General features: G+C 49.7%; 1 protein-coding gene across 1 annotated transcript in view; it reads left to right on the forward strand.

Annotated features, from left to right (window-relative positions):
* Positions 1-1,851: 1,851 nt before the first annotated feature.
* VWA5B1 (von Willebrand factor A domain containing 5B1) overlaps positions 1,852-25,481 on the forward strand; it is a 41,923-nt gene continuing 18,293 nt past the window's right edge. The window contains exons 1-11 of the mRNA XM_008070740.2: positions 1,852-2,013; positions 3,779-3,931; positions 5,748-6,018; positions 8,687-8,832; positions 9,727-9,858; positions 10,434-10,558; positions 14,677-14,853; positions 18,937-19,047; positions 20,877-21,079; positions 21,521-21,635; positions 23,000-23,185. Coding sequence (XP_008068931.1) covers positions 1,875-2,013; positions 3,779-3,931; positions 5,748-6,018; positions 8,687-8,832; positions 9,727-9,858; positions 10,434-10,558; positions 14,677-14,853; positions 18,937-19,047; positions 20,877-21,079; positions 21,521-21,635; positions 23,000-23,185 — 1,758 coding nt within the window. The 5' untranslated portion in view covers positions 1,852-1,874. The remainder of the gene's footprint in view (positions 2,014-3,778; positions 3,932-5,747; positions 6,019-8,686; positions 8,833-9,726; positions 9,859-10,433; positions 10,559-14,676; positions 14,854-18,936; positions 19,048-20,876; positions 21,080-21,520; positions 21,636-22,999; positions 23,186-25,481) is intronic.

Raw genomic sequence — 25,481 nt, forward strand, 5'->3', positions numbered from 1 at the left:
AATGAACTCCTACATCCTGTCTTGCCCCCTGGGAGTCGTCAGGCTTTGTTCTAGCCACCAGGACAGAGAACTCTGGAAAGGGCCACTGGGGACACAGCAGCTCCCTCCTGGCTCTTTATCTGCCTTCTGCTGTTAGTCAGCCTGACAGGAGATAAGACAGGGTTGAGCGCTGTCTGGGCCGGAGCCGAGAGGGAGAAGATAATTAAAAAGCCACTGGTGGCCTGTTCAGGGTGTTGGGGTGCGGGGGAGCACCTGAGGATCTCAGCTGGGGACATGAAGAGGACCCAGAGGAGAGCTGTCCCTTCTTTGAGAAAAGGCGGAGTCATCAGCACTCACTGAACAGCTTTGCAAATAAGTAACCGAGGTTATCAGCCCAGGGAAGCCTTCTCCGGCTCCTACACCAGGAGAGGAACTCCCAGAAGACGCTGAACTCAGATTTGTCTTCTGCAAACTTTGGTTGACTCTGCTTCCCATCCCCACCCCGCACCCCACAGGTGATTACTTGGGTGGCTCTCGGGAGGCTACAAGGTCACCAAGATGTGGCCCTGAGGAGGCTGGGAAGGCCTTCACATCAGGAGGAGGAAAGCCTTGCATCCTTTTTCATTCAGTCCTCACAGAGGATTTACACAATGGCAGGCAAAAATAGACCTGGCCCGTATCCGCATGTGTGGTGCGTACACTCTAATGGAGGTGACAGACAGTATAAAATCATCTCACAGAAACAAAGCATAGCACTACAAATGGGTCAAAATACCCCGGGGGAGAGAAACTTGGCTCAGTGAGAGGGATGACAGAGGGTGCTGGGCACCCTGGCCTGTCCTCCCTGCAGAGGGGGACTGACCGGACCCTGAAGGATGAGTAAGAGGTAACTAGTTAAGAGAAATGTGAAGTAGGTCTTCCCAGGTGGAGTGGCAATGATGGCGGTAGAAAGAGCAGGACACGTGAGGGATGACAGCTGCTGAGATCAACAAGGAGTGTTTGGTGATGATGGACTGGGAGGCCAGCAGGACCTCAGGCCACCCTAAGGTTTGGGTCTCTGTCTCAAGAGTGACGGGAGCCATTGGTGGGTAGATGAGGGTGTGGGAGGTGGGTGGAGACCTCCCCAGTTTCTGAGTCCATATGTTGATTCTGGCCAGTGGGTGAGGAACAGATTCCAGGAGTATATAGTAGAGTCAAGAGACCATTTAGGAGCTGGTGGTGGCCCGGGACAGGGTGCCGGTGGCCAAGGAAGAAAGATATGGATGGATGGATGGATACAAGGGCTTTTCCAGAGATGAGTCGTAGTCTCGGCGATGGGTTGGGTGTGGAGGTGGCAAGAGGAGGTGCAGGAATGACTCCCAGGCTTTGGCCTCTACATCTGGGGGCTCCCTCATTTTGGTATCTCTCAAGGGTGTCCCTCACCACCAAAGTGTCAACTGTAGTAGGAGATTCACTGAAGTCAGAGAAGGGGATACACGGTGAGCTTTCCAACACCCTAATTCGGCAGAAAAAACATCAGGACTCCGGGACTGGGGGATGCACAAAGGATGGGGCGTCCCTTAACTCCTTCCAGCAGGGTCTGCTAGGGAGAATTCCAGGTTGAATATGAAGCTCCTTGGGGCCTTTGCTCCAAGCTGTTGAGTTAATTCCAGCAGGTCACATGTCTCTACCTGTGAAATCGAAAGAGAATGGTGGTTTCTCTTCTTCTCAGGGACGATTGATAGTTATCATGGGGTCACTAATGGGGAAGTTCTTGGGGGAAATGAGAATGACGCTTTGATTGCTGGCTAGGGGTCCGATCTGTGAAAGCTGAGTTGGGGGATATAGGAGGGGCCTCTACCCACCTCTTGCCCTTCCTGTCTCTTGCAGACCCTGACGGCTGAGTAGCCAGCGGGATGCCCGGTCTGCTGAATCAGATCACAGGGGCAGCCCTGCCCCTCACGGCGTCTGATGTCACCTCCTTCGTCAGTGGTTACGCCCTGGGCCTAACTGCTTCCCTCACCTATGGCAACCTGGAAGCCCAGCCCTTCCAGGGTAAGGACCCCTATTGGGGTTTCCCTGGGGCCTCTCCCTCCATGTTGAATTCCTATCCTGATGTTTACTAGCCGATTGACATTGGGCAAGTCGTGTGACCTCTCTGAGTCTCAGTTTCCTGTAAAAGAGGAAGACCATTTACCATTTCTGCTTTGTAGACCTCAAAGTAAATAGCAGGAAGGCCAGGATTTGAGTCGAGAAAGTTTGGGTTCAGCTCCAGACAACCGCCCCAATGGTCCAATGGTCAATTCCACACTCTCTCCAGGGAGCCCCACAGTAGGAGAGAGGCATCAAGATGCTGTCAAAACCAGAAGCCTCAGTCCTAGGCAGGGCCCTTGCTCCTATGACCCTGGGGAAACTGCTATCCCCCCTTGAAATCAAGATATCCTCCTCTCTGCTGTCTGGGCACTAGGGATGGTGGAGGAGAAGATGAGGGGATGCACGAGACAGGGCATTGTAAATTGAAAAGCCACGTTCGAATATGAGTCACACCATGGGTAGTCAGGGGTGTAGACCCATGCTTGTCTGCAAGAGTCACTGGGAAATCAAATGCCCTCCCTCCACTTTGGGAAAGGAGTGACAGGAAGGCTCATCAGGAGGGTGCAGGCCCGGCCAGGGCCTTCTCATCTGCCATGCTGGGCCTCCTAACCTTTAAACTTCATGTATCTGGACACCAACCTCCAGCCCCTCCTAAGGTTCTAAAACCATCTCAGGGCTGCCCTGGTGGCCTACACGATAAAAGAGGACATGTAGAGAACTTTCTTTCCCCTTAGAAAACACCTGGGCAGAGCAAATGGCCCTGTTCCTCTGTTTGAGGAAACCTAGAGGGGCTGGCTTAAAAGAGGACCTACCTGGGGACCCAGAAAACTAAGTTACTGAACAACTGTGAACAGCCCTTTGGCTTTACACCGGCAGAAGGAACACATCCTCCCATTTTGTAGATGAGGAGACTGAGGTCCAGAGGGACAGACAGCCAAGGTTTGTGGAGCACATACCATGGACCCAGTTTTGTGCTGCCCCGGCGTCAGAGAGCAGATTGTACGGACCTTGACACTCCAAGTATGGTCCCCCGAGCCATCAGCCTCACTCAGAAGCTGCTTAGAAATGCAAGATCTCAGGCCCCGCCCCAGAACTCCTGAATCCAAATCTGCGGCTTAATAAGACCCAGGCGATTCGGAAGCTTCTAAGGTTTGAGAAGCACTGAGATATAAAAACACATGGCACAGACTTGGGGCATATAACTTAATACATGGCGGCCTTTTTTTTCAATTCTCACATTGACCCTGTGAGTGTGGTTTTATTATCCCCATCTTACAGGAGGGGCGAGGAGGTTTAGAGAAACGAAATGTCTTATCAAAGGTCCTCTGACTAGGAAGCATGGCAGGGTCTGGATTAGAGCTCCAGGTCTCTGTGTCACAGGTAGCAAACTGGTGGCCTAGGGACCAAATCCCCACACAGATGTACTTTATTGAGCCTACAAAGCAAGTTCCATAAAAATCCATGTATCCACTCTCTTGGGAAATCAGAAGTTCTGGCCACACTAGGCTCACACTCCTGCAAGGAATAGTTGGCCTGCCGCTGCACTTACCGGCCCAGCTCCAGAGCCAGGAGACCCTAGCCTGGCTCTCTGCCAAGGCCTCTTGACATCCACTAAGTGACAGTGAGTACCATCCCTCTGGCAGGCCAGAGGCTGGGGATCCTTTCCAGAAGCAGGGAGTGCAAGGTGAGGCCCAGCACCCCCTGATGCTGGGCCCTTCTCCGGTAGGCCTCTTCGTGTACCCACTGGATGAATACACCACGGTGATCGGCTTCGAGGCGGTCATTGCTGACCGCATCGTAACCGTACAGATAAAAGACAAAGCCAAGCTGGAGAGTGGCCACTTGGATGCCTCCCATGTCCGATCCACAACTGTCACAGGTAAGGAGACCAGAGGGGTTGTGGTGGGGGCTGGGCCTGGCCAGAGGCTGCCTGGGCTGGAGCCTCAGGCAGACTACAAGAGCAGCCATGGGATGGGGGAAGAGAGAGGGAGAGAGCACTGAGCTAGATGGAATCCTGTGCCACCTTGGGCCAATAATTAACTTCTCTGAACCTTGATTTCACTGTCTGTAAAACAGAGGTAATTGACTTCCTGTTCTCACTTCAAAAGTGTAAGGATCAAAGGAGGGAGGCAGCAAAGGGTTTTTAAGATATATTTAGAGAGTCTGCACGTGGTGTCTCAAGCCTGTAATCCCAGCACTTTGGGAGGCAGAGGTGGGAGGATAGCTTGGGTCCAGGAGTTCAAGATCAGTCTGAGCAACATATCAAGATCCCATTTCTACAAAAAAATAAGCCAGGCATGGTGGTGCGTGCCTGTAGTCCCAGCAACTCAGGAGGCTGAGGTGGAAGGATTGCCTGAGCCCAGGAGGTTGAAGCTGTGGTGAGCTATGATGGTACTACTGCACTTCAACCTGGGCTACAGAGTGAGATCCTGACTCAAAAAAAAAAAACAAAAACAACCCTATCTAGGGTGAGTCACACTGGGTCTGACTCTTTTCCATAAGTGGTATGAGCTTAGATAAGAAAGTCACCTCATCTACGAAATGGAATAAATAAAGCCAGGTACAGTGGCTCACGCCTGTAATCCCAGCAATTTGGGAGGCTGAGGCAAGAGGATTGCCTGAGCTCTGGGGACTGAGACCAGCCTGGGCAACCTGCCAAGACCTCGTCTCTACAATAAATCAAAAAATTAGCCAGGCATGGTGGCATGCACTCAGCTGTTTGGAATGCTGAGACAAAAGGATCACCTGAGCCCAGTAAGTCATGCAGTGGTCATGAGTGTGCCACTGCATTCCAGCCTGGGTGACAGAGTGAGACTCCCACTCAAAAAATTAATTAAATAAATAAAATGGAATAAATAATTATACCCCCTGATGCCCAACCGGGACAATGCATGCAGAGTACCTACATCATAGTAAATACTCAATGCATGGTTGCTGATGCCTGCTATTGAGAAACTGAGGCTCAGAGAGGGAGAGTAACTGGTTCAAGTTCACTCAGCATATTAGTGGCAGAGCCGGGCCTTGAACCCAGACCAAGTATCCTATGAAATTATCATTGTATCTGTGATCAGAGTGAAGTGTTTTCACCTGATTATTGAGATATTTTGTAGGCATTTGTGTGTAAGGTACAAAGTTGTCCTTGAATTCTGATTTCTTAGGGCCTAGCAGAATAGTTAAGGTGTGCCTCGAGTAGCGATGATGGCTGTGCCAAGGGAGGCCTTAATGTTAGAGGGGAAAGAGGGGCCCAGATTGGGGACTAGGGAGGTTTTCATGGAGGGGTCGGATGGGCGGGTGGGACTGGCAGACAGGGATGATGGAACGGGTCTTTCAGATAAAAGGAAAGAGCAGGAGCAAAATTGTGGGTCCCAGAGGTGGGGCGTGCTGCCATTTGGCTCTTGAGGGGGGTCACAGTTTGCAGGATAAGTATGTGACCCTCTCTGGGGGCGTCTGTGGATCTGAATCTCCCACTCCCAGCAAGGCAGAGCAGAAAGCATACAGGCCCAGAGTCAAACCCATGTGGGTTCAGATGCTGGTTCATTGAGTTATTCCCCAAGTCACTTAGGCAAGTCACACGCCCTTGCTGAGTCTTGGTTTTCCCATCAGCAAACAGGGACACCTCAAACCTACCACACAGTGAGTTTACAGGGAAACCGAGATAATCCGTGCATAGCCTCTGACTCCAGTCTGGCACTTAGGAGACAATCTGCAAGAGGTGGTTTCCATCGGCCCTCATTCCTGCACACCGGGAAGGGTGGCTTTGGATGAGGATTTGGAGCGAATGCTGTTCGTGGTCAACCTGGGGACCATCACCCCCATGGAGAACGTCAATGTCTTCATCAGCACGTCCTCAGAGCTCCTGACTCTGCCCAGCGGAGCTGTGAGGGTCCTTCTGCCTGCTGTCTGCGCCCCAACTGTGCCCCAGTTCTGCACTGAGACCACCGGCACCTCCAGCCAACAGGCCCAGGGGTAAGGAGGCCCTGCCCAGACCAGGGCCAGTCTCAGGTAGGCTGCAGAGAGTCAGCCAGGCCACATCAGTAAGGGTCGGGGTGGGGGAGGGGGCAGGGAGGAGGAGGTGAAACGCGAGACTCCGCAGCTGCTGCCCTCTGAGCAATTTGCTCCTCCCACTCACTCTCAGAGCATCTTAAGATTCTCCCAGCAGTGCCCCTATGTGGGCACTGGCCAGAAGTTGTGAAAGTGGGGCAGCTTTGAATTCAGAATTTCCAGGATTTATGTTTTAATTCACCAAGGTATTTTCTGAGCACCTACTATGTGCTAGACATTGGGCTGGGTATTCGGGATAGAGAGAAAATGGAATAAGCATGGCTCCTGACCTTCTGGAACTTAGTGGAAGGGATGTTATCCAACCGATAAACACAACGAATGTGTGACTAATTGTTTATGTCTTGGAATGTATCATTAATTTGTGAAAAGTGCAGTGAAGGAGAAGCTCATTGAGCTAAGAGTATCAAAAAGGAAGCCAGCCTGGGGATTCAGGGGCCAGGTTTCTCTGAGGAGTAATATTTCAACTGAGGACTGAACTACAAGGAAGGTGTAGGCACAGGGAGGAACAGTCAAACAAGTGAGACCAGCAAGGGCAAAGTCCCTGGGGTAGCAAGGACGGGGCCCCAGAGAGGGACAGTAGCACAGGGGGCACGTAAGGAGGCTGCAGAGGATGCCCTGTGGCCCAGGCTAAAGTGTTGCATTTCTCCCAGAAACAACAAGGAGCCATTAGAAGGGTTTCCAGCAGGGCAGGGAGGGGACCATGACACACCAGGTACCTGACAGTTTCCCTGTATTCCAGTGGTGGAACCGGAGGGAAAGAAAATAGGTCACAGCCTCAGGCACCCAAGCTGAGGTCATTTTTTATGAAAATAAGTGCTAAAGGGGACAAAGGGGGATGTTGTAGGGGAGTGCTATTTTAGCTAGACTTGACAAGGATTAGGCAGCACTTGTGTCCTGACCTGAAGGAAGGGAGCAAGCCATGGAAATATTCTGGAGGGAGAATATTTCATGTGGAGAGAGTGGTAAGTGCAAATGCCCCAAGGCGGTAGTGGCCCAGGTGTGTTTGAGTAGCCCCCAGAAAGGTTAGTATGGCTAATGCAGAGTGAGAGAGAAAGGAGAGAGGTCAGAGAGGTGGTGAGGAGTCAGGTCATGTAGGGCCGTGAAGGCCAGGATGAGGATACTTGGCACAAGAAAGAAGCTGGCAACACAGCTGGTCTCAGACCAGGGAACACCAGCCTGTATGTTGTCTTTACAAAAGCTGCCATTCTAAACTATGCTCCTCGCGCCTTTGAGAGGCAGGGCCTTGCTGGGACATTCAGGGCCTCAGTGGATCAGGGAATAAGAGGCTCGGGGGGCCCCTGATGCCTCCAAGTGGGTCTCGTACACTCATTCCCGCCCATTCCAGCAGGCAGAGTTAATGGTGACACTCTTGGAGAAAGCCCACACCAAATCCCTGTGAATCTCAAAGTAGCTCAGATAGATTGATGCAAAAGAAAATGAGAAAAACAGATGACAGCAAGTATTAATGAGGATGTGGAGGGATGCAAGCTCTCTTCACTGCAGATGGAAATGGACACTGGGACGGCCACCCCGAAAGCAACCTGGTAATCCCCAGTGTGTCCCTGGACCCAGGGAGCCCAGAGATGTTCTTTCACAAGACCTGAGGGGACATGGACAAGGATATTCATGGTGGTGTCATTTGTGGATGCAGGGAAGTGGAGGTGGGCACAAGCAAGCACAATGCAATGGATGTCCCCAAGCGACACCAAGTTCGCAGCAAGGACTTTGGTTTGCAGCCACCTGGACAGAGCTTAAACATAGCATTGAGTCGACAAAAGTAAGAGATCAAATGAGATTCATAATATAGACAATTGTATATAAGACAAGTTATCAGTTAAAAGAACAATCACGCCTCAATGCCACTGGCCACCCCATATTTTACAAGGATATGCACATAATCAAGGACACAGATCAAAGACCTTAGAGGCTGTACCTGTGGAGGGGAGGACGACAGGGCAGGATGGGAGATGGGGTGGAGGATCGCAGAGAAAGAAGGCCCCGGAACGTGAGTGTCCAGCAGGTGGCAGACACTTGGCTAAGCAGCCGCTTACAGAATCCCCAAGACAACTGTATAAGTATTATCCCATATAATGGATAAGAAAGCCAATACTTAGAGGAGAGATGACTTGACCAAGGGCTCGCAGCTCACGGAGACAGTGCAGGGATTCGAGACACGGTGTAACGTAGTGCAAACCATCTCACTGTGGAACCAGGTGACTTGGGCCAGCAAGCAAGCTCTGCTGAGTCCTACTTGTGGAAACTTGGGCCAATCACCTCACCTCACTGTGCCTCGGCTTTCCCATGTGGAAAGTGGGGCCCCGACACAAAGAACTGGCACCCTGGGGCACCATGCCTGGTGTCTGGCCCATTGTAGGTGCTCCTTGGAGGTAGCTGGGCCTGGTGTTGGAATCTAGGCTCTCCCTGGGGTGTGGTTGAGTGGGAGAGTCCAGGTCTGGGGGCCCTGTTGGCAGACTGGGCTGCTTAGGACTCACTGCTCTCTCTGTGTCTTCTTGTGCCAGGCCCTTGCCTCTGGCCTAACTGCCTGCCTTTCCTCCTCCTGGCCCCTTCCCAGCAAAGACAGGCATTGCTTCGGCACCCGGACCCTGGACTCCTGGAACAAGTTGTGCCTGGCGACTCTCTTGGACACCGATGTGTCCAACCCCATGGAGTATGAGTTCAACTTCCAGCTGGAGATCCGTGGGCCATGTCTGCTCGCAGGTGAGAGGGAGCTGTCCAGGTGGGGTGGGAGGGCTTCAGGCCAAAAGCTGCCAGGGATAGAAAGGAAGAGAGGACAGGGAAGTCGATGGACCCAGACAGAAGGCAAGCCAAACCACACAGGGCCTTATGGGACCCCTGTTTCTCATGCCCCCAGCAAGCAGCCCAAAGATGGGACAGATTCCCGGGACAGATTCCAGGCCACCCACCTCCACCCCAATGGTTTCCTTGGGAAATATTCATGGGGAATGATGTTCCCTGGTCCTCTCCTGAAGACTACAACCATACAGCAACTTCCTGGTTCTCACCTTATCTGCTTGTCAGAAGTACCCAGGGAGCTTTCAAACATCCTGCAGCCTAGACTTCCCCTCCAGAGATTCTGGGGTATGTCCCGGGAAACAGTGAAAAGCTCCCCAGGCAATTCTAACGTGCAGTGAGGCTACAGCATTGCTCTGATGGTTCTCCTCCCCAGCCTCTCAAGAGTTTTAAAAGGATGCCAGGATGTGGCTTCCTGAGCTTTCTCCTAGAGCAACATAGCATTCTACTGCAGCATGCATTTAAGGAACACCTGCCAAAAGGCACCACTGACAGGGGGTTGAGTTCTCTAGCTGCTTGGAGGCATGCCTTGTGCTTTGTGTTTCCTGAGAGGAAGCAACTCCTCTTACCCCTCCTGGATCCAAGTTCAGGGCAGAAAAAGACATCAGACATCATCAATCTAAGCCCATGTTTTATAGATGGGGAAATTGAGGAGGCCCGTCCATGGTCACATGGCTGGTCAGGGGCCACTGATGAGGCTAGCATGTCAGTTATCTCTGGTCTGGGTCTTGGAGTCCCCCACCGAGTTCCTACCTCCCCCAGGACTCCTGAGCCTACCCCTTTGCCTTCTGTGCCACTCAGGGGTAGAGAGTCCCACCCACGAGATTCGTGCCGATGCAGCCCCATCTGCCCGCTCGGCCAAGAGCATCATCATCACCTTGGCCAACAAGCACACCTTCGACCGGCCCGTGGAGATCCTCATCCACCCCAGTGGTACAGCTCCCACAAGGGCCCCCAGGCTGCCTGTGAGAGGGAGGGAGTGCTCATCCTGTGGGGACAAACATGGCCACCTCACTCAATGGCTAGGCAAGGAGAGGGTAGGGCATACATGGTGGAGAGGAGACTGACTGCCCACCTCCTGGGAAACTTGGCTCTAGCTGGCGGAATCAAGTGTTTCCTGTCCTGATTCAAGCTCCAGAGGCCTAGGGTCTCATCTGCCCATTTGGGACACTGGGCAGAGGATCTTTGAAACTCTAAGTTCAGGGAGACCCTGGCATCTCTGCACTCCCAAGGAGCAAATCTCAACTCTCCTAGATGTCACAGAATATGAGGACCTGAAAGGATCAGAGTCATTTAGCTCAGTCCCACTCCCATTTTAGAGATGGATAAACTGAGGCCAAGAGAGGGGCAGTGAGTCACCCATGGCGCCAACCTGCTTCAGGCAGCCAGGGCTTCCACTCCTTTCCAACTGGGAGACCCAGCCCTATGAAGATCTTGCCCCCAAACCAAGGCCCCTGGCATCCCCCTCATGCCTGGACAAGTGCTGAGAGTTGGTCTCATCTCTGCAGAGCCCCACATGCCACATGTCCTGATGGAGAAAGGGGACATGACACTGGGAGAGTTTGATCAGCACTTGAAGGGACGGACAGACTTCATTAAAGGGATGAAGAAGGCCAGCAGTGCAGAGCAGAAGGTGAGGGCCCTTGAAGTGGGGCAGATGGCGACAGAGCTGGGGTGATGCTGAGAACCAGTCTCCATTGAGCCAGTGAGGAGACTGAGCCTCAGATGTGCTGGTGAACCGCCGCCCAAGATTTCACAGCAAGCTGTAAACAGAGCCCGGGCAAGAGGGTGTCCTTCATGGGCTAGGGCACTGTAGGGCACTTCCAGATGCAGCCATCACCCTGACCCTGTCACCTGCCTCCTGTCAGGCCACCTTCTCCGAGGATCACCCGGATGTCTCAGTCAGGCAAAATTTGCCGCTGATGGCAGAAATGGCCTTGATCTCCTCCAGGCTACTGCACCCCCAAAGGGCCAGGACCCTCCAGCTGGATGCCTCCCCAGTTTCCCTCTGGGCCTCCTGGGCTCCTGCCCTTCCTCCTTCTGGGTCCCTTGCTTGCTATGACATAAAGGATAAGGGCAGAGTGGGAAAGTTGGAGAAAAATTATTTCCTTCTGCTCCCCTCCCCCATCCATGACACTACAGGACAAGGAGGTGGCCTGGCAGGGGGGCAAGGGTAAGAAAGGAGATGGTGGGAGGCTAAGTGACAGCCTCAAGTCATACCCAGTGTGCTGCCTCCTGCACGTGACTCTACACACTGAGCCAGGTCTTGAATGCCAAGATAGGTTTTAGAGCGATGGCACACCTCTTTTTATTGCCCCTCCCCCTTTTTAAAGACGAGATCTCACTATGTTGCCCAGGCTGGTCTCGAACTCCTGGGCTCAAGCGATCCTCCTGCTTTGGCCTCCCAAAGTGCTGGGATTACAGGCATGAGTCACGGCACCTGGCCTGGGCAAATTTTAGATGAGAAAACTGAGGTCTAGCACCCAAAGATGACCAGTAAGCTGGAAGAAGGGAAAGAATGTTATCTTGGGAGTTTGATTTGATGACGAGGAGGTTAAGGGATAAGATTCGGTCGTGGGAGGGCAATAACGTTGGGTTGAATGGCCCCTCCCACTCTCTACTGACCTAGCTGGCTCCAGAGATGGTGCGGGTGGATGACAGAGAAGTGCAGATGGCTGGCTGTTCCCATCATCCCCATTGTTACAGAGCCCCCTGGAGGTGCCTGCTTGCCAGAGGGCAGGAGGGATAGTGAGGGGAAATTTCGGAGAGTTCAATGCCCATCTTATCAACCCCATGTGTAGAAACCCCACTGGAAACACCTGCCTCCCAGCGGTGCCCCTCAGGCAGGGGAGTCCAATGGGAGAAGCTGGAGTCAGGTCCCCAGTGGGGGTGGCAATGCCAGGGGTCCCATGGAGCTTTGAGAACTGCAGCATGTGGACAGGGGGGCCCCATGGGCCTCCCAGGCCTGGGGCTGACTACCCTGCCTGCCAAGCCTTAAATCAATTAGCTCTGGGACTGCTGAAGCAAATGAGAATTAATTTGCCACCTTGGGTTGGTTATGCAAATAGCCTGCATTCTCATGTGCTCCAGGGATGACAGCGATCAACCCACAGCTGCTGAGAAGTGATGAGTTTATTGTAATTGGATAATGGCAGCTTGAGACATTAGAAAATCCTGATCAGGGCACCCATCACGTCCCTCTGAGAGGCAGGAATCAGGAAAGGAAGTAGCTCCTTTCACTGGTGGCAGCCACTGCCTTGGGCCCTGTCTTCAAAAGAGTCAGGGTAGGCCATGGTCTTTGTGGAAGGAAGCACGAGATCCCTTGGCAGGAAAGAAAGTGGATTGGGGGTATCCACAGGGTGAACATCCATCAGGAAGAGTGGGTAGGATGAGCTGTCAAACACCGTGAGTTAGCAAAGAAAGGACAAATAACAGGGAGAGATACACCATGCCCAAGAGACAGAGATGCAGAGGGAAACAGACTGAAAAAAAGCAAAAAGATGCACATACAGGTCAGTGGCAGACAAAAAGACCCACATAGGTTCATTCTCTTATTTATTCACTCAACAAACACTAAGTACCCAATAGATGTCAGGCCTTGTTCTAGGGGACAACACTGGAAATGACACATTTCTTGGCCTCATCAAGCTTATATTCTAGAACAAGGAGACAGACAAAAGCAAACAGGTGAGCCAGATCAGTTTGGAGAGGGCTGATATGCTACTGAGTGATGGGCACTGGGTGCCCTTTAACCAGGCATTTAACCAAAGCCTGTCTGAGAACGAAACCCATCATATGGCAAAGAGCCCACTGTGAAAGGAGTGGGTAGAGAAAGCACGGTACACGAAGGACTGGAAGCAGAATGATGGCGACCTGTTTAGAGCCAGGAAGAAGGCCAGTGTGGCTGGAATGTAGAGAGCAGAGTGGGTAGCAGTGATGTAGACAGGTAGGCAGGTGTCAGGCCACAGGGGGTTTTGTAAACCCTGGTGCGAAATACACAGAGAGGCCATTGCTTAAGCAAGAGGATGACCAGAACAAATAGTCACAGTGGCTGCTCTCTACAGGATGGACCACAGGAAGATAAAAGGAGAATAAAGAGCCCAGGAAAGGGGCTGGTGCAAAGGTCCAGCAAGAACTGCTCCTCTCCTGAACTCGGGTGGTGGTTGTGTAGACAGAGCGAAGGGGACGAGCTCAGGGTGTATTTTAGCAGCAGTTCTGGCAGTCCTCTGCTGCAGAACGAAATGTGCAGAGCAAGGAAAAGGGGATTCGAGGACAACTGTTAGATGCTCGGTTCAAACAACTAGGTGGGTGGTGATGTCATCTATTGAGATGGGGAAAGAACCCAAATAGACAAAAACTGAGAAACAGACACAGGGAGCCACGTGTATGCACGGAGACAGATAAAGAGATACAGCAAAAGGGTGGAGAGTGAGGAAGCAGAGTGAAGATGGAGAGAGTGAGATTCTGTGTGTGAGCACGTGGAGAGTCAAGGAAAGTTTCACAGCCACGTGTGGCCTCCAGGCTAGCTGTGAGGTCACATAAAATGATAAGCACTTAGCTGCTGTCCTTCCTGTAATGCTCACTGATCCAGGCCCCGTGATAAATGCTAGAGATGCAAAAGAGAACAAGGGCTGGCACAGTGGCTCATGCCTGTACAATCCCAACACTTTAGGAAGCTGAGACCGGAGGACCACTTGAAGCCAGGAGCTAGAGACCAGCCTGAGCAACATAGTGAGACCTTGTCTTTACAAAAATAAAATTAAAAAATAAAAAATTAGCTGGGCGTGGTGGCACATGCCAGTAGTCACAGCTACTTGGGAGGCTGAGTGGAAGAATCACCTGAGCCCAGGAGGTCAAGTTTGCAGTGAGCTGTTGTTGTGCCTCTGCTCTTCTAGCCAGAGAGACACTAAGGCATGGCCTGCCTTCGAGCAGCATACAGGCTAGAATGGAGGCAGAGATCTGAGCAAAAAATTGCTTTCAGTATGAGCAGTACCTGGGCCCTCAGGAAAAGCACAAGGGCAGCAATGGTAATGACAGCTACTGCTTAGAGACCATTGCTGTCCACCAGACAACGATGGCCACTGTTTAAAGACCTCTACCCTCTGCTGGGCAGCAGGCTTCATAAGCATCGTGTTCAATCCATCCAACAATTCATGAGGGATGTGCTCTCGTCCTATTTCGTGGATGAAGAAACTAAATAATTAAGTCCACCTGGAAGATTGGGGAAGGCTTTGCAAACAGGCAAGATTTGAGGAGTGAGTAGGAGTGTATCAGTAGGAGAGAATCAGTAAACCAGGGAAACCAAGTTCCCAATCATGATGAGCCAGAGAGCATCTCACACGCTGAGTGAAAAAGCAAGAGCCTGTTATTCGGTTAAGGGCTTCCCATGTGTGTGCTGGCTCCATCCATCCTCACAACCACCCTGAGAAGTAGATATTTCTTTGCCTCATTTTACAAATGAGGAAACAGACCCAGAGGAAGGACTTGCCCAAAACCACACCGTCAGATGGTGACAGAGCTGGGATTCGAACCCAGGTCATTGTCATTCTGTCTGCAAAGTCCATGTTTGCCACTGTGACCTGAGAAGGTCGAGTACACAGAGGAGCTGAGAGTACAATCCACCTGGGAATCTTTCGTGCAGAGCCTGAGTGGGATCTGGATACATGTTGAGGGCTGGGGGCCAGCTTGAGCCCCCAGGAGAATTTCTGTACCCCTTGACTGCCCAAGTCAGAGTGTTCCTTTCTCCTCCAGGCAGAAATCATCCGGAAACGCCTCCACAAAGACATCCTCCACCATTCTGTCATCATGCTCAACTTCTGTCCTGACCTCCAGTCCGTCCAGCCAAGCCTGAGAAAGGCCCACGGAGAGTTCATCTTCCTCATCGACAGGAGCGGCAGCATGAGTGGGACCAGCATCTACCGCGTCAAGGTACCTGCTGGGAGGACCCCTCCCCCGGGCCCAGGACTCCAGGGTAAATCAGCTGTGCGCTCCAACCGGGCTTCCTCAGCACTTTCTGTTCCAAGAAACAACTTTTTAAAAATCAGTTTAAATGGAGACACTCAAACTCCATTTGCTCCCAAAATAAAACTGAGATGGTATGCGCAGAGACAGAACTGTTGTCCCCTCAAAAGGGATGAAGTCATCCAAAGTTGTCTTTTGCATTCTGCAAACTTTTGTTGTGTGTTTGCTCTGGTTAGAACACCTCACTAGGTGCTGAGTGGAGAGGAGTGTGAAGAAGAGAGGAAGGAGAGTAACATTTACTGAGGGCTGCTATGTGTCAAGGACAATGCTAGCCACTTGACCCACAGCTAGGAATCTAAAACAAACAATAATCCTATACGGCTTAGCCAAGTGTCACCATTTTCCAGATGAGTAAACTGGAAAGTTTGTCACCTCCCCAAGGTAACACAACTAAGGTGGTCTAAGATTAAACCCATTGTCTACATGATTGTTCCCACCACCTGACATGAGAGATTCAGTGGACATGACCCTGCCATCAAGGAAAGTGTAGAATCCAGTAGAAAAGACTTGGCTCCTCTTTTCTTCAGATGCCTAGCATGTGCAAAGCCCTGTGCTTGCCCATCCAAGGAAAACAGCAGGATGTATACACACAGTTGCTGCTCTCAAGGAGCTTATTGTCAAGGGAAGGACACAATCCGAATGCCTGGGGGCTTGGTATCCCTGCTTGGGACAGCTCCCTCCTCAGGAGAGTGGAACAAAGAGAGATAGAACCTCCCCCCGATCCATCCAGAAGCATCGTATTCCCCTCAGGAGATTATTCGTCTCGATTATGGCATTATCCAACTCTCCCTTGTATTTTTGGTAGTGTAGTTGTCTGTCTTCCCCTCTAGAGTTATGAACTCATTAAGGGAAAAGAAAATCAGCTCTCTTCTCATTTATCTTTTCCCATGGGGCCTAACTCAGTGTTTATGTATTAAAAACCCTCGATCTATTTATTGACCTGGGTAGAGAATCAACTGGATTCAGGAGAACAAGGTTGAGGGGACAAGAAGGGAGTGGGGCTCTTCTGTCATCTGAAAGTCCATCCCTCCCCCTAGTTTATTCCCAGAGCAAGCTCTTGTTTCCAGGGCAACAAGCTCACAAGAAGAGGGGGTTAGGTGGGATCTGTGATGCCAGCTATCTCCTCAGGCTTGCTGTGACTAGGTTTTGTCATGAAGTATGGCAGAGAAGGTATGCCTGAGACCCTATTTCCTGTCTAAGGTCTCTTGACACTGGGATGCAGGTCTCACTGGTACCTTCTCCCTACCCTGCCCCACCATCAAAGACAAGAGTTGGAGTGGGAGCTGTCCAGAGTTCTGGGTGCTGAAACACGCCAGGCCTCCGTGGCTGCCTGTGTTCCTTTCCACAGCCATATCAATTCCTCTGTTACCCCAAAGCATCACATCATCATAAGCCTAAAACTTCCCTTAGGAAGAATTTAATCCATCGCCCCTCCATTTTCTAGGTAAAGAAACTGAGTCTCCAAGAAGCTAAGTGTGTTTCCCAGCATCACAGGGCTAGTGAGGGAGCCTGAGCCTTCTGTACCTTGCTCCAATACTCACTTTCCTCCCATCGCTTATGGAGAATTATGCATACTCTTCCACTACAAAAAGCTTTCTTCTCTGATGATGCCATTTCTGCTGCATGGCATCGTGCCAAGAGCAATGGCTGGGTTCCAGGATCAATCCTGCCACTGACTTGATATAAGGCTGTGGACAAGTTGATTCTCAACTCTGGGCTTCAGCTGTCCTTTCTGCAAAGTGAGGAGGAAGGATTAATTCAGGCAGGGTGAACACATGTCACATGTCCCTCCACTCCCCTCTCCCAAGTCCAGGCAGACATTAATAATTGATCATGGCAACTTTTTTTTCCCTGCTGAACCTGGACTCAGTCTCTATATCTTTCTCATCCCAGTGTTCTAGCCAGTTGCTTTCCATTAAATGGAGCTGGTTTATGAGTTGAATTCCACCTTCTAAACTGAAGACTAGTCAGACTTTTGCATTCCAGAATTTCCTTACAATGACTTTCTCTGGCTCTCCCTTCAGCCCCCTTCCCTCCTTGGAGTCTCTCCTGGTCTTCTCCAGTTCAGCTCACCAAACTCAAGGTCATTCCTTCACAAATGGCTTTGCATTGGTGCAATTCATTCTGCTAAACATGACCCTTTTAGAGAAAGGCCCAGAAATTACTCTGCCTACACATCCCTTTCCCCATGACAATGAGGCCACTAGGAGACTGCTTGGGTCATTAATTATGACCCATTGAGTTGAAGTATTAGGAAAAACTAGGCTCAGGGAAGAGGGAGAGAATAGAAATACAAACAGCCCATGCCAAAGGGGAGAGTTCAGCCAATTTAATTTCCTGCAGCTGGTCTCATTCTTCAACTGCCACTTGCTGCCAAAAACATGGCTTTAAAAATTCTAATAGGTGTGAGCAGGGACAATCTGTATGGATCAGCAGAGCCTCCTGCTCACAGGAATATGCATTAGTGCCTAATGACAAAATAAGCAGATATTGACTTCTCTTGTAGAGAAACCAAATGCTTTGACACAAGCAATGAAGAGAGACAGAGAGAACATTAATGTTAATGTTTAATGTTAATGCTTGCAGAGGGGGATGGGAGAGGGGGATGGGCAGCTGTATGGTGTGAAAGTTGCCAGAATCCACTTGCAGCTGCTTCCTTCTAGATTCTGGAGTATGACAGTTTGCTTCCCTGAAGCCATGCTGAGATCCCCGGGGTGCCACCAATTAACCATATGAGGGGGAGGGGGAGACTTTCATTTCTCTGCCAAGGCAGAGCTAGCAGGAATAAAGATCCCAGAGCCATGTTTTGAAAGTCTCATCATCCAGTGTAATTCCTAGACTCTCTTGAGCCTCCATTTCCTTATCTGTAAAAAAGGCATATTAACATGTACCTCATTGGGTTGGTAATAATAGCCATTTACTGATGTTTACAATGTGAAAGGTTAAGGCTTAAAGGAATGACTAAACTAGCCCAAGGTCAAGTTAGTAATGGTGCAACTATAATATATTTATATATGTTTATATGCAACTATAAACATATATAAACATAACTTTAACATGTACCCTCTTAACCACTCTGCTATAATATGTGGTATCGAGATTGAGATAATTAATACAAATTGCTTAGCACAATGTTTGGCACATAGTAATTGCTTTATCATTGCATTGTATCATTTTTATGATTATTAGCACCATCATCATTGTTGTTATCATTGCCATCATCAATTTTGCTTCAACCATCACCTCCACCGGCTTTGTTTTCATTACTTTTCAAATGTACCTTTATCAAGGTCTCTTGGTGGTACATACAGGCTTTGGAGGCAGAGTGACAAGTGCTTGAGCCCTGACTTCATTATTTACTACCTAGATGCTCACCAACATGTCAATTAGCCTCTCTGTTCCTCAATTTTCTTTTCTGTAAAATGGGGATAATAGTGTGCCTGCCTCAAAGGGTTATGGTGAAGATGAGTGTGGTAACGCAAGTAAAAAACATCCTATGCACTCAACAAATATGAGCTGAAGAGACTGGCCCTGGGGATCTGTCTCTAGTTAGTGATAGTTAGCATGAGTCTGATGATGCAGAAGGCCCTGGAGTAGAGCTAGAAGCTGTTCCACCAACAGTGTGACCTGGACCAGACCTCTTTCCTCCTAGACATCAATTGTGCTTTGGTAGAGGGAGTGCGTGCTCCCTGCTCCCCCTACCTCTCAAGGTCAGCAAGAGACAGACAGAACCAGCAAGCCATAATAGAATGACTTCGAGAAGTCAGACCTGCTACACAGATGAGAAGTTTTATGATGATGGCTTTGGTCCATCCTCTGGCCAGCATCAGCAAATTTCTTGATGTGAAGGAAAGGAGGTCATGGGTGCAGGCAGAGCAGGGAAAGGCCTGTCTGGCGGCTGCTCCTGTGCTGGGAGTGGGAATACTGGTATGTGGTGGCAGAGGACAGTAACTCCTGCCTGATCCTGGAAACCTCTTTCTTGTCTGCCAGGATGCCTTGATGGTGGCTCTTAAGAGCCTCGTGCCAACCTGCCTCTTCAATGTCATTGGGTTTGGATCCACATTTAAGACTCTCTTTCCTTCCAGTCAGACCTACACTGAGGTAAGGTGGGGGCAAGGCTGGGACCAGGAGGTGGGGGCAATGGGAGCAGAGAAAAGAAGGGAAAAGGAAAGAAGAGGTTAGCCTAGGGCTGGTCTCAGAAGCCACCACCCGCAGAGAACCCAGGTCACACTCCGGGGGAGAGAACCAAAGAGAAGTGACCAGCATTTTTTTTCTGACATCTCAGCTTTCTGACATTCCATTCTGTAAAATCACATAATATGTTGGATAAAGTATGTGTGTGCACAGAGATGGGGTACAGGGAGAGAGGAGAGAGAGAACATAGCCTAGGTCTGCCACCCTTGAATTTTCTGTCACATGAGGATGATGGACCCCTGTGAGGTGAGCTAAGGAAGTGAATGGGAAGGTCAGTTAGTAGGTGGGTGAGTGGGCATGGACATGGGCTAGGAATGGAACTCACAAGGCCCAAGCTACAGGTTGAAACAGAGGACTGTGACCCTAGCAACACATTCAAAATTAGAGCATCCTACCCAGATCTAAGAAGAGAAAGAAAGAGAGGGAGGGAGGAAGGAAGGAAAGAGAGGAGGGAAGGAGACAGAACAGACATGTGGGCTACTTTTCAACCAAAAATAATTTCATGAATTTTTAAAATATAAGAATGATATATGTTGTGTACACCTGTAGTCCCAGTTACTCAGAAGGATCGCTTGAGTCTAGGAGTTCGAGTACAGCCTGGGCAATATAGCAAGACCCATCTCTTTAAAAAAAAGAAAGAAAAAAGAAGAATATATGTTTATTGTCCCACAGTTTTAAAATAGATAAGTAGGCATTTAAAATAAAAATTTTAAAATCTCTCCCATGATTGTACCAGTCAGAAAAAAAAGAAGAAAAGACACATTTACACACCTTTTCAATAAATATAGGATTAGGCCTTCCATACTGTTCTGTTGCCCACAACAGACTATCATGGATATATTTTCATGCCAGTAAGTATTAATCAGTAACATAATAGTAATGGCTGCCTAGTGTTTCACTACACAGTTAGATTGGGACTTATTTAACAAAACCCCTACAGTCAGGCATTTAAATTCCTTCCATTTCTTTCTATTTAGTCATCTTTGTGTCATAGATTTTGCATACACCCTTAATTACTCCCCTGGGATTAATTTCTAGTCTTGTTAGCTCAAAGCTACAAATACCTCTTAAGACCTCTGATGTATGCTGTTACTTACAAGTCTCATCCAAGAGCGGATGTTGAAAAAACATCTTTCTGAGCCAGGAGCAGAAGAGGTCATTGCATCCAGTGAGAATCTACACTTGCCACAATTACATCCCCCCGGGCCAGGAATCCTTAACCAGTTGGGTCCCACAGAGCTGCTCCAGGAGGCAGGAAATCTAAAGTCCATTCGGGGAAATGATTTCTTCAAAACATCATAGGGAGCTAGAGCTGTGCTGGAGTCAGGCTCAGGACCCCGGTCTTAAGATTCCAGTGTTCTTTTCACCACATCTCCTACCTCCCCCAGCAGAAACCTCATATGTGCTGAGGAATTAGGGGGTTGATGTGCTACCTTTTCCGGGAGTGCTCATGTTTGTAAAGGGGAACCCAGAAAGGACAACATCAAGTCAATATGCAACAAATGGTGGCCGTTCAGATATTGGTAGGGGGCGCTGTTGAGGGGATCACACCAAATGAGAAGCCGCCTGGTCCTCCTGTGGGTGGGACTGGGATGAAATCGCAAGCATGGGCCAACTCCAGGGAGGCAGAGCCAAGCTCTGGGGAAATGAAGAGCTCATCCCCTGGTGGCTTAGAGTCTCTGTGCCAAAGGGTGACCCCGGGGACTGTCTGCCCTACCCGTGGTCCTTCCCTGCAGGAGAGCTTGGCCATGGCCTGTGATAACATCCAGAGAATGCAGGCCGACATGGGTGGCACCAACGTCCTTTCCCCTCTCAAGTGGGTCATCCGGCAGCCAGTGCACCAAGGCCACCCACGGTTCCTGTTCCTCATCACGGATGGCGCCATCAGCAACACGGGGAAGGTGCTGGAACTCGTGCGGAACCACGCCTTCTCCACCAGGTGGGCCCGGATTGGGGGTCTGGGCTGGGTTATCTATCCTGGGTCACCAGGCCTGGGAACACCAGAGCCAGAGTTATGTGGAAAATGTCAGAGGGAAGTAGAGGACCCACAATTCCCATGGTGTTTTGCTTCCAGGATGGTGTGGGCTAATCTCAAAGTTCACCTTTTCCCCTCAAAAACTCAGAAGGGATGAGTTGCCCACACCTCTGTACACAACTCCCAAAGACTTGGACAACTTTGACTCTGTGCTGGGTGGGAGTGGCTGACTGTTAATGCATAGATGCAAGTGACCACGCTGGTGCTTCTTCCTTTTCTCGCACCCTCTGCCTGGAGACAGGGCCAGCTCTGCAGCCGCATTGCCAGGCTATGCTCTGTTCCTTTCCCCATCAGGGGGCACAGATGCAGAGAATGGCATTAGCCTTCCTCCTTCCCTTCCCCTAGGTGCTATAGCTTTGGAATCGGGCCCAACGTCTGCCACAGACTGGTGAAAGGGCTGGCATCTGTGTCCAAGGGCAGTGCCGAGTTTCTGGCAGAGGGAGAGCGGCTGCAACCCAAGGTAGGTGGTGGCAGAGCCCTCCAGACCCTTCTGGTGCCAGAACACCAGAAGCCCAGCCCATACTGCAACTCTGTGGTAGAGCTGGGAGTTCAACACTAAGCCACACTGCACTCCAGAGAGAACCAGAGAGGTAGAGGCCAGAGTGGGCAGCTCCTGGAGCAGTGCCAGGATGCTAGATCTCTTGGTCTTCAGACACTAGACCACATGCTTCATCCACTGCTCGGGCAGGCCTGGGGTCCCTGAAAGAGCCACCATCTGTACAGATAGGAGTTGTGTTGGGGTCATTTCTGAGCACATTCCTGGTGATGATAAATGTGGCTCAGAAGGGGCCAGAAATAAAGGAAACTGGCTGTAGTCTTCTTTCCATTTCCTGCATGTTTGGCACGAATCATCCCATCCTTAGACAATCCCCTTGTCGGTCCGGGAAGCAGGGACGGGACTGGGGCTAAGAGTGAAGAGATTTCCTGAGGTGGTGTCTGTGGAAAATGGAAGAGTAGGAAGCAGGAAGGAAACTCTTCAGGCCATGAGGCAGATCTGACACCTGTGGAAGGAAAGTGGGGGAGCAGAACTGGGCAGATTGAGCAGCTCTGGCTAGGTCTCAACCAAGCCGATGGGCAGCTCTGGAGCAAGCCCTGCCCTTTACAGAGTCTACATCAGACTGAAATGGCCAGGTGCTAGGATCCCTGCTGTGCTGAATCCTTGGGTGGAGGTTTCCAGGGAGAGGTGTGGTCTTGGCTCAAAAGCTGGGGCACAACTGCACCTGGAAACTGCCACCCATCTGCATTCCTTGCAGCAAAAAGGCATGGTGTTTCTCAAAGGGAGATTTGAGAGCTCACCTCTGAAGCTGTCATAATCCCCAAATCGTTTTCTTCAGGCTTGCAGGACATCTGGAAGATTTCCTCTAAGTGATGCTAAGCCATAGCTGTCATTTACTGAACACCTGCCATGTGGCGGGTACTTCAGATCCAGGATCTCAGATCATCCTTCAACTGTAACCTCCCACTTTAACAGAAGGGGAAACTGAGGCCCAGGGAGGCAAATTAACTAGCTCAGGATCGTCGTCCAACCCATGCTTTGACACAAGCCTTCCATGTGCCATTGGGCTAGTCACAGCTCTGCTTTGAGCCTCGGATTTTTCTCATTTGTAAAACTCTAAGCTTAGAAAAGATGACAGCAAAGATCCTTTTCAACCCTGACATTCTAGGAATCTTAAGAAGTGCAGAGGTGTGTCCACCACTGGGTAAACCAGACAAGGGCTGTCGTCCCTTCTTCCCTGCTCACACCCACACAGTCCTCACCATCCTCATCTGTGCACACCCCTGCTCACACATCCTCCCAACCTGTGCTCTGCCCCTGCCCAACAGATGGTCAAGTCCTTGAAGAAGGCCATGGCCCCGGTCCTGAGCGATGTGACTGTGGAATGGATCTTCCCCGAGACTACTGAGGTCCTGATCTCCCCTGCCAGTACCAGCACCCTCTTCCCTGGAGAACGGCTGGTGGGGTATGGCATTGTATGTGATGCCTCCTTATACATCTCCAATCCCAGATCTGTAAGTATCCTAGAAATTCTCAGGAACACTGGGAGTCTAGAACCTATGCCCACAGATCACCCTTACCTGGAAAGGCTATTCATGGCAGCTAGGAACAAGTTGGAACTGAATGTTCTGTTGTGGGTATATTTTACCCAGTTATGGGTTTACGGTTGCGATGCCACAGGTATTCAATCATGGTGACACTGCTTAGGTAGATGCCACCATCTCAAAGCATGGTTCTCAAGAGCCCCAGTAGCAGAACCACTTGAAGAACTTGTTTACAATGCAGAGCTCTACTCATGCCTATAATCCCAGCACTTTGGGAAGCCAAGGTGGGAAGACTGCCTGAACCCAGGAGTTTGAGACCAGCTAGGCAACATAATGAGACCTCATCTCTACAAAAAATTTATAAAAGTGGCCAGGCCCTGGTGTTGTGCACCTGTAGTCCTAGCTACACAAGAGCCTGAGGTAGAAGGATCTCCTAAGCCCAGGAGGTCAAGGCTGCAGTGAACTGTGACCATGCCACTGTACTCACTTCAACCTGGGCAACAGAGTTAGACCTTAACTTAAAAAAAAAAAGATGCAGAACCCTAGCTTCAATCCAGGTATAAGAATCCTTGAGGGTAAGGCCCTGGAATCTGCATTTTACACCCATAATCTCCCCTAAGTGATATGATGCACATTCTAGCTCAAAAACAACTGCACCTAGCTTTCTTTCCCCAAACACTCTGGTCAGCTCATATCTCCTTAGATGAGTTTGTGTTTTATTTATGTGGCTAATTCTCTTGTATGTGGTGGCAGAAGTTGGATAAAAACAAAGACCTTCTCAAAGAGAGGTGGAATTCATGCTAAACTGTGGGAGATTGCCTGAGAAACTGTTTCCTCACCCATCTTCCCTCTTTAGTGAGTCTCTCCACTCCCCTTGAAGATTTTATCATCTTGTTTTGTTCTTATAAAGTTTAAAACTCAGTGCCTAGAGGAATTTAGCAGGTTTGCAGTGAGCAAAGTGGACTTGATGTAAAAAATAAAAGGGCAAATGCCATGATAGTTATCAATGAGCTCACAGTTGAAGAGGCAATAAAGGGTGGTGAGGAGCATGGCAAACTGGAGAACATATACCCTGCCCTGTCTAAATTGGGCAGCCCCTACTCGGATATAACAAACTATTGCCATGCAGGAATATGGGCTCTATGTTAAATGTGTTTCTAGTTTTTCAAGAGAAATTAAAACTGCATGTGAAATTTCCATATTTTTGAATATTATGGAATGTTTTCAGAACTGTGATCAGGGTAATGGTTAACGCATTAAAGAGAGTGGAGTGTTCAACTGCAGGGGAGAAATACTAAACAAAATGCTGGCCAAGTCTTTGCATGGTCCAGGTCTTCCTGGGAGATCTGGAAGGCACCAGCTCATTAACAGACCCTCCCTCTAGAAGGGACTCAGCAATCATCAGATTCATTCTCCTTTTCTTACCTGAGCCTGGCAAAGGTTTCCCTGCTACTGGGAAGTTCTGGAGAAGAGGGACCTTCACATATTGTTGGTGTAAATATAACATGCCACAGCCCTTCTGGAAAGCAATCTAGAAATAACTAACGAAATTAGAAATGCATAAACCATTCAACCCAGAAATCTCACTTCTCGGAGTCTAATGGACATAAAGGTGGTGTAATGGATTTATGTCCAAGGATTTACTGTAATATTTTTTATGGTGGCAAAAATAAATGGCTAAAAAAGAAATCAGTGTGTAAAATTAGGGATGGCAGAATATTGTTCAGTCAGATGTTTAAAAGAATAATTGAAACACAGAATCTCCAAAGTGTTTTCGGTGCAAAATTCAAGATACTGATAAATGTAAGTGGCATGGTAAAGTTTTCATAAAATAAAAATGACCCCTCACAGCCAATGTGTTATTTCTATATACAGTTGACCCTTGAACAATGCAGGGGTTGGGGCACCAACTCCCCATACAGTTGAAAATTTATATATAACTTTTAACTCTGCAAAAACACAAATATGAATAGCATACTGTTGACTGGAAGCACTTGCAATAACATAGTCAACTAGCACATATTTTAAATGTTATATGTTCTCTTACAACAGGGCCATGGACTGGTACTGGTCCATGGCCTGTTAGGAACCGGGGCTGCACAGCAGAAGGTGAGCATTGTGCCAGTGGAACTCTGCCCACTGTCACATCAGTGGTGACCTTAGAGTCTCATGGAAGTGCAAACCCTATTGTGAACTGCACATGCGAGGAACCTAGGTTGCTTGCTCCTTATAAGAACCATGCCTGATGATCCCCACCCCACCCCCT

This window comes from Carlito syrichta, unplaced genomic scaffold, assembly GCF_000164805.1.
Source record: "Carlito syrichta isolate Samal-C Ts95f unplaced genomic scaffold, Tarsius_syrichta-2.0.1 Scaffold313991, whole genome shotgun sequence".
Lineage (NCBI taxonomy): Eukaryota > Metazoa > Chordata > Mammalia > Primates > Tarsiidae > Carlito > Carlito syrichta.